This window comes from Habropoda laboriosa, unplaced genomic scaffold, assembly GCF_001263275.1.
Source record: "Habropoda laboriosa isolate 0110345459 unplaced genomic scaffold, ASM126327v1 scaffold57, whole genome shotgun sequence".
In the NCBI taxonomy this organism is placed as follows: Eukaryota; Metazoa; Arthropoda; class Insecta; order Hymenoptera; family Apidae; genus Habropoda; species Habropoda laboriosa.
In genome coordinates, this window is record NW_017100229.1 from 165,026 (window position 1) to 174,440 (window position 9,415).

At 41.4% G+C, this 9,415-nt stretch overlaps 1 protein-coding gene across 1 annotated transcript in view; it reads left to right on the forward strand.

Annotated features, from left to right (window-relative positions):
- The window catches only part of LOC108571334 (glutamate decarboxylase), a 22,018-nt gene extending 12,610 nt beyond the window's left edge, over positions 1–9,408 (forward strand). The window contains exons 6-11 of the mRNA XM_017933350.1: positions 83–334; positions 869–936; positions 5,753–5,831; positions 7,672–7,821; positions 7,951–8,145; positions 9,177–9,408. Coding sequence (XP_017788839.1) covers positions 83–334; positions 869–936; positions 5,753–5,831; positions 7,672–7,821; positions 7,951–8,145; positions 9,177–9,350 — 918 coding nt within the window. The 3' untranslated portion in view covers positions 9,351–9,408. The remainder of the gene's footprint in view (positions 1–82; positions 335–868; positions 937–5,752; positions 5,832–7,671; positions 7,822–7,950; positions 8,146–9,176) is intronic.
- Positions 9,409–9,415: the final 7 nt, after the last annotated feature.

Below are 9,415 nucleotides of genomic sequence, written 5' to 3' on the forward strand. Positions count from 1 at the left end.
GGAAATTAAAGAAAATTTTCCATAGGATGGTTTTTCGAGCAGGATATTAATTGTTCTAATTCGAATTTTGAAAACTATTCAGTGTCACTATTCGGTGAAATCGTGCGCTGCAGTCTGCGGACTGGGAACAGACAACTGCGTGATGGTTCCCAGCGACGATCGAGGACGCATGATTCCGTCGAAACTCGAGGAGCTGATTATGGAACGCAAGGCCAGAGGACACATTCCCTTCTTCGTGAACGCTACTGCTGGAACCACCGTCATCGGAGCATTCGATCCTATTCCTGAAATCGCTGATATCTGCCAGAGACACAAGCTCTGGCTGCACATCGACGTAAGTGGCACCAGTCAACTGCCATTAATTTCTATTGGGCGAAAGAGAACACTTTTAAAATTGACGCTTTTTCATAATTAAATATATTAATCTTACTTTTTAATTTAATTTTCAAATTCTTCGAAACTTCATATCTTCCTCGAGGCACAAAATGTTTTAAAATAGAATTCATTTCGGTCATGTCGCGTGTGAAAATTTAAGAAACACGTATTCGATCGAGCAATTGAATATACAGTATTGAGGATGAAAGTGTTTCGAAGCTAGAAAGGGACAACAGAGATTTCCACTTAGCCAGACAGCTTATTCAAATCGGTTCAACGTTCGAACGATAAATGCCAAACGCGTAAGAGCCTTAGCGTAAATAATAAATGTGAGAAGCGTCATGTAGTCGAGGGCAGTTTCACTACTGGCTAAATTGAGGACAAAATTCGGAAAATCTAGGCTTTGCGAGTCAACGTTTACAAAGTCTTTAACACGGTCCTTCGTTTCTCCCGTTGTTTCGCGTAGTTTTCTTTTTCTTTTCTGGAATTTCAGGCGGCTTGGGGTGGTGGACTGCTTCTTTCAAGAAGATACAGACATCCTAGAATGACTGGCATCGAACGGTGAGTGAAACGAACGAATTATATTGTTGAAACAATCCCTATTAAAAGCATGACGCACTTTCACCCTCGAATCGAGCTCTATTTTCGATCAACCAGAAACACCTCCACATGTGCTCCGTAGAGGGGTGGCTTAATCCTCGCGCTTTATAGTTTATTGAGGCTTAGTTTGATGGAGTCACTCGGAGAGAGGAAGTAGAGACTGTGCACAAAAGACGGAATCGATAAGGCTTCTTTTCGAAGCTGCTAAGATGCCTCTGACTTTCAGGCTTTGGAAAAATCACTTTGCATGAGAATGGGTCGGGAACTGCATGGAAATTGACAAACTTGGAAAAGAGATTCGGGAAATCTGTAAGAACTAACAAAATTAAAGCTGAAATTTTAAAAATTTCAACCAATTAACAACAGTGCAAAATAAGTTTAGAACATTTGCAATAAAATTTCTAAATTTTTAGCAGAAATATTAAATATCTATCTCAACGAATAAACTCATCAAGAACTCTGTAGAAATCGAAAAACTTAAGAAGGAAATTTAGAAAGTCCTAAAAAATCTCAAATCTAAAACTGAAACCTACAAATTTATACTACAAAATAAAATTACCGAACGAATTCAAAAAATTTGCAATAAAATTGTCAAATTCGTTAGAAAAGATATTTAATATCTACAAAATTTGATTGAAGAGATTTGAAGAACCTACAGAAATCGAAAGATAGAAAAGGGAAATTTATAAACTCCGCGAAGAACCTGAAATTTAAAGATCCCCGAAACCGTAATAATTTCAAGAATCTCCAGCGAAAAGGGAGATTCGAGGCGAACGAGAATTAGAAGGATCAATTAATTGACGCGGAAAAAAGGGATACCTGCAGGCTGTCGAGAGACAGTGTCGTAATCCGTAGGAATCGAGGGGCGACAGAAAGGAGTGACTCCTGTCCTCGACACATGCGAACTTTCGCATACACAGCCGCGTGGCACGAGTGATGTCCGACCCCTCGTGTTGCAATGGGGGTCAGGGATAGGCCGATTCGGGCGTAGCTCAGATGGGGTTGGCGAGATTAATCCACGATTTGCATCCGGCCGCATCTGCTCCCTTCGTTCAACGCCAGACAGTCCGTGACCCGAAAAAAAGTGGCACGAGGCGTGCCGGGAAAATGATTTCCCAGTGAAAAGTCGCCGTTTTCGCGGAAACTATCGAATACCTTGACCGTACTTCCGCCTCGTGGAATTCCGTGCAGCATTTTTCCGCGACACACGGCCAGATATTAACGACGATCGGAATTTTCTTCGTACACAGAGAGGATATACGTGGAACAAAGGAATGCGCGAATTTCTCATTCCCACGCAGAAATCTGTCGTGCTTAAATATCTCTCTCTCTCTCTCGTGTGGTAAATCTTGGCAACGTGAAATTCCAATAATGGAACCGGAAAACACGGTGAACAATGGAACGTGGTCTTCGTATGAAAATAAATTGTCAACCTTAATACGATTTAACCCTTTTCTTCATGATTGAAAATAAAATGAAATAAAGTTTAACTTTTCAGTTCAAGGATTAATTCGGTGAACAGTTAACTTAACTAGGTTCAAACAAAAATTGAATCTCTCTTTACACCTCTCTAATTTAAAAAAATAAATAGAAATTGTAACCAGTTATTTCATTTTGCTTCTTGCAAATTTGAATATGACAAACTTTTCATTTCACACAGTCATCAAGGTGCAATTTTAAACAAACAATCCCTCAACAGATAAATTACATTGATAACCAACGACGAATTAATTCGTCTTACTCGCAATCAGTTAGATAAGACAGAGGATTAAACAATCGTCTACAATAAAGTACGACAACGTGAAATTTCAGCAGCGGCGCGGATTTCCTGGCTGCACGGACTGTACCCCAGGACTTCCTTCCTGCGAAGGTCTTGATTAAAATGGCAAACGAAAAGTCCGAAGGACGAGCAACAGCTGGATCAGTTCCCTGGAGCGCATTTGCAGAACAGAACTCTCCTCTTTATATATCGACGCGCCGCCGCATCGTACCGTGCCTTCCGCGGGCCTGAAATAAAAGACCGTGCCTCGGCAATGCTGGATTAAACTCGTACAAAGGGAACACAGCTTCCCTCGTTCTCTCGTTGTCTGTCTTCTCTGTCGTTCCCCCCGCGCGCGCCTCATCTCCTCCGCTTCTCCGTTGTTCCTTCTTCCAACAGCACGGTGCAGACTCTTGAACAGGAGCAACAGAGAGAGAGAGAGAGGAATCGTGATTCCGACGTCGCGACAAAGTCAGAAATGATTACGCATAAAAGGTCCCCAGAATGGGCAAGGTCTGCAGGCGGAAGTGAAGTTGAAAGTTCGCGTCCTCCTCTAGCTGGATTCGACCGCTTTGTCGCGTCGGAGGCTGCATTACTTCTTCCCTTCGTTTTATTTCGCCTTCTGTACACACTTCTCCGTGAATCGCGTGGGGAATTTCTCGATTCTCCAAGGCACGATTATTCTTCCTTCTCTCGTCGATGATCGGTGGATGTTACTGAGGAGTAACGAGGTTTGGAAAATTTGGGAGAGAAGGTACTGGGAAGTTAAAGGCGAAAAATAGAAAATTGGAAATTCAACTCTTTGACGGTCTAACGGATTTTTTTAATTATGTCCCTTTCAACTTTCTTCCTAAGAATCTCTCTTGAGTTAAATAGTTCAATATTTCACTCTTTGCCCGAGTCTCACGCGGGATAAACTGCCGAAGGGTTGAAGAAGTTTAAGAAGAAATAGAAATTTTTGTAAAATTCTACAGCAGAGGCGTGGTGAGTGACATAATTTCCACCATGATACAGTGAGAATTTCGGCTTCAATTTCACTGCATTCAGGACTCGGTAAATTGTGTATTAATTATTCTTCGTCAAAGGGTAACGAGTTTGGCAGTTTCGATTGCTAGGTAGTTTCTTTTCTCAGCCACCTTCTTTTCCACGCGTTTCAGCGGCGAGGGAGGATAATTAGCAACCCTCGTAATATATATTGCGCGGCTTTTGGGGTTGGCACCTAGGACGAATTTAAGAGTGAACCACCGAGGGGTGGTGCACGCGCCAGCCCCAGCTGCGAATCACATTAATCACTCGAGCTTTATGTACGGACATTATGCATACTCTTAACGCCAGCTTTTTTAACTAACAGAAAATCAGGGCGTAATTGCCTTGTTCAATCTTCTCCGAAGGAAACTGCAGTGAATTGCAATTTTTCAATTAAACTCGCTCGCCCACTCGTCCAAATAATTGCTTTGGAACGTAAATAAAATATAATTGACGCTAATTTTTCTGCAGAATACAGTGAAAATTGTCTAAAAGTTTCTTTTAAATCACTGCTGACACTTGTCAGTGATACAAAGTTAAATTACTACGACCAATTTTAATTATAATTCTCCATCGATGGGTATAGTGTCTGTATTTTGCCATTCACTGTAAATTCACGTTTAATTCATAGTAAATTCGTTGGAAAGCAACATAAAGTGCATCGGAGTAGTGAACAGTACGAGCTCTTGGAAATGCTGTACGATACAACAGCACGATAAACTTGTACGTTGAAGAGGATGCAGAAGAGTGACTAATGGCAAACGGCTGTCGCCGACACGAATCTCTTTTCCTGGTTGCTTCAAGTACCCTCGCATCATCCACAGCGTAGTCAACAGACACGAGGGACAGTGTCGCGATATATGTGTCATTTGCCAAGTATCGATAACGTTTGTCATCGACCGGATGGCCATGCGCCGCCTGTCTGCACGGATACGTCTGATTCTACTTCAATGGTATTCACTTTTAGCCACGCTACCAGAAAACCACACGTTCTGAATAATTATTTTAGAGCTTAAATAAAATACACTCGACGCTAATTTCTACTCAATCGAGTGTAAAAAAAGTTACCTAAATGTTGATTTAAAGTGAATTAAAGTCACGTTGGAAATAATTAACTCATTAGCAGATTTGGGGATCAACTTTGTCCCTTAATTAAATTCGCAATGGACATTGAGGATTCTATGTAGCCTCGTAATTCTACATTTTGGAACGTCTACGAGGCCAGAATGATTCTCATAACGTACTAAATTAATTCGAGGAGGGGACACAGATGATTCTCGAATTGAAATTATTCGCGACACTTGTTACAAATTATATTTTTGGCAAAATGATCTTCAATCTTTAAAAAAAGGATTAACGCACAGTGTGAAGGATTGTTTGAAAGGTGGAGCAAGCAACACTTGTTGAACCTTCCGAATTGCATCGCAAATTAGCGTCAAGTAGTACACAGGTTCTCGCACCTCTCAGCGGCAAGCATTGAGAAGGGTTAGGAGTTTTTACCACAAGGGTGTGTCTCTTAGGAGTAGAGGGTTAAATCCAATCCCGTGGCTATATTAATAGCTCCTCTCTCGAATTGATGGACCCCCACGTGGTACGAAGGGAAGATAGCTCATATTTTATCCCCTATTGGTCCCCGTGGGAGTGGATAACCGTTGGACGACCAGCTGAGCTCGCTCGCTCGCCTTTCTCAGCCACCTACCTCTTTTCGACAGGTTGCCGATAAAATCTGTTCGGGGCGCATTTTTCCATTCATTATCCTCTGTCGATAAGTGAAAATGAATCGTAGAATCTTTTCTTTTCGGGTCTAAAAAATTTCTCACTTAGGATATTGTGTATCTTCGATATTTTTCTGTACTTCTCACTCCTCTAAAAAATATATTTCTAACTATAGCTTTGTCATTCCACTTACAATATTTCGCTATACCTCTCACTCCTCTGAAATATAGATTTCAAAGTACACCTGTACCATAATTTACGTAAAATTGTTCACAGCGCCGACTCCGTAACCTGGAACCCCCACAAACTCATGGGAGCGTTGCTTCAGTGCTCGACGATCCACTTCAAAGAGGACGTAAGTCTTGAACGATCATTTCAACACCCCACCTCGCTATACCAAAAATTAAATCCATTTCAACGTGATACTCTTCCATCGATCTCTCCCCAAATTTTCTTCAAATACCATAAACATTTCTCTGCTGCACCGTGTTTAACTCTCATCCGTCCCTCGTCTCAGTTTCACATATTTGTAGAAAAAATTTTTTTAGAAATTTTCTACATTTAATAAAAGAATTTACAAAATTACTTATTTATCTTTTCATTTCATTGATTTTTTACCATTGTGTCAAATTAACACCGAGGGACCTATCAAGATGCGAAACTGAGGGACGGATGAGGGTTAATAATTCAATTCGAAATATCCAAATCGAAGTATTTTTCGGGGCAATTGTACTTACGTCGATTCCTCACTCTCGCAAGGGTAGAAACATTTCACGATCCTCCTTCGCGACATACATACGTACATATGTAAGCGTGTATCCAAAGCACGCGCGATGCATCAGCCAGACGAGAAAATCGACAGCTCGAGACCGTGGACCAAGGGAAATTCCGGTCTCCTGGAAGGGCGATGACACAACAGTGGCTGCATTCCGAGGGGCTACACGTACACGTCGGAACGCAGCACTGCAGGAATTTAATTAAACTAAGAGATAACATATGTTGCCGACCGTACCCACCACCGCCTGCCCGAGGGTTTATCCCTCCCCCTACGCCTGCGTGGTTATTGCTAACTCAGAACTTCCCCTTCGGATATTAAAATTCCGTGCACCGGCTGCCGCGAAAACGTTCCAAGGGAGATCGTGCCCGGTTCTTTTCCTCCTTCTTAATATCGTTATCCTTACAGAACGACCGGGAGAAAAACAGTTTCCAGGGGTCCCGAGTTAAAAAATTGCACCAATTTGCAGGGGTCGAGGATGTAAATCTTGCAACTTTCTATCGTCTTACCTTGAAATTTATTCGAGTTTAAAGGGCGTCAATTTAGTTCGACAGCGCGAAAAATAAGCGATCTTTGAGAATTTTTTTTGGCTGAACTAAGGAAGGTATCGTAATAATTCTTGACTCTGATGGAAGAGGCATTCTTGTGCTATTAGAAACAATTTTTTTCAATCGAATTTTTAATATCGTTATTGTAAATTTTATCGCTTGTGTTAGCACTGTGAGTCTGTATGAGCTGACAGTGTTAAAACTGGTAAAAATGATTTGAACGCAAATAATTTCTAATATTGTTACTCTTTGATAGTTAATGCTGGCTTTTAACTATCTGATAAAGGAGAAAATGGAAGCTTATAGGACGAAATGGTCACTGGAAATGTTTTATACTCTAAATTTCTAGATTTTAATTTTCTTCTATACAAAGAACTCTCGGAGAAGCTTTAAATTTAATCCTTGGGAAAATAGGCAGTCTTGGGTGTATCTCTTTTCTTCCGGTACGTTTCTCGCCCTTAGAGAACGGAATTAATCTACGATCCTGATTGGTGGACGTTCGGTTCCAATTCAATTAACCTTTACGACACTCGAGGAGTCGTGAAATCGTGGAAACACAATGGCGGACGGTTAGAACGACAGAGTTCCAGTCGCCATATTGTAAATTCAATATCCCTCAGTTTCCCTCTTCCTGCGCATGAGTTAAGTTCCCATATCGACCGGTAGCCGTCTCTCCATTTGTTCCTGTTCGCGCCTGTCAATCAGAAACTTTCCCGAACACGGTTCGAAACGCTCATTGTGGTCCGCAGGATGAATAGGATATAACGAAACAAAAAAAGAAGAGAGAGAAACTGAAAACAAAAAAATCGAACAGCAGACGAGACGATGGTCTCTCCCCTCGTTCGCGATGCATTCGCCTCTTTATTTTCCAGGGACTGCTGATTAGCTGCAACCAAATGTCCGCCGAGTATTTGTTCATGACGGACAAGCTGTACGACGTGAAATACGACACTGGTGATAAAGTGATTCAATGCGGACGTCACAACGACGTGTTCAAGCTTTGGCTGCAATGGCGAGCCAAGGTAAAAGAAAGGATAGAGAAGGAAATTTAGGAACGATTTAGAGGCTCAACTGGTTAACTTTGTGAAACGTTAGTTTGAAGATTAGTGAAGATGATCGAGAGAATTTTTCTTTTTCGTTCGGATGTGTAGGGTACAGAAGGATTCGAGAAACACATGGATCGACTGATGGAACTTTCGGAGTACATGGTCAGGAGGATCAAGCAGATGCCTGATAAGTATTACCTAATCCTGGAACCTGAAATGGTGAACGTTTGCTTCTGGTACCTGCCGACACGCGTGAGGAACATGCCACATACCGCTGAGAGGATCAAGATCCTTGGAGATGTGAGAGTTGTTATATCTTTCGAAGCAGTGAACATTTCCCTGGCTGGATTTCAATTTTTCGTCTTCCTAATTCTTCTGTGCTTTATAATTTCGTCTTTGGAAGCATTGATAATTTTTCTATATGAATTCTGAATTCTCCTCTTTCCAAATCTTCCATCTTTCAAAGCACTGAAGTTTTTTGCATATAAATTCCAAATTCTCCTCTTTCTAAATCTCCCATCTTTCGAAGCACTGCATACTTTTCTCTCTGAATTCCAAATTCTCCTCTTTCTAACTCTCCCATCTTTCGAAGCACAAAACACTTTTCTCTCTGAATTCCAAATTCTCCTCTTTCTAACTCTCCCATCTTTCGAAGCACAGCATACTTTTCTCTCTGAATTCCAAATTCTCCTCTTCCCAATTCTCCCATCTTTCAAAGCACTGAAGTCTTTTGCATATGAATTCCAAATTCTCCTCTTCCCAATTCTCCCATCTTTCGAAGCACAGAACACTTTTCTCTCTGAATTCCAAATTCTCCTCTTCCCAATTCTCCCATCTTTCGAAGCACAGAACACTTTTCTCTCTTAATTCCAAATTCTCCTCTTTCTAACTCTCCCATCTTTCGAAGCACAGAACACTTTTCTCTCTTAATTCCAAATTCTCCTCTTCCCAATTATCTCCCATCTTTCGAAGCACAAAACACTTTTCTCTCTGAATTACAAATTCTCCTCTTTCTAACTCTCCCATCTTTCGAAGCACAGAACACTTTTCTCTCTTAATTCCAAATTCTCCTCTTCCCAATTCTCCCATCTTTCAAAGCACTGAAGTCTTTTGCATATGAATTCCAAATTCTCCTGTTCCCAATTCTCCCATCTTTCGAAGCACAGAACACTTTTCTCTCTGAATTCCAAATTTCCCACTTCTCAATTCTTCTATATTTCATAATTCTCAGTTTCCCAATTCTTTTTTAGGTAAAATCTTCACTTTCCCTCATTTCCTCGTTAAATTGCCAGTAATGTGCAGTAGAACGAGAAACCTACTTCTGTTCCCAGATTTGCCCGATCCTGAAAGGTCGAATGATGCAAGCTGGAACGCTTATGGTCGGTTACCAGCCAGACGATCGACGACCCAACTTCTTCAGGAACATCATCTCGAGTGCCGCGGTAACGGAAGTGGACGTGGACTTTCTGCTGGCCGAAATGGACCGGTTAGGCCACGATCTGTAAAAAACCTGCCTGCTCTAATTAGCTGCATAATCAGCCACACCCACAGTGGCTGTCTATACCGCGAC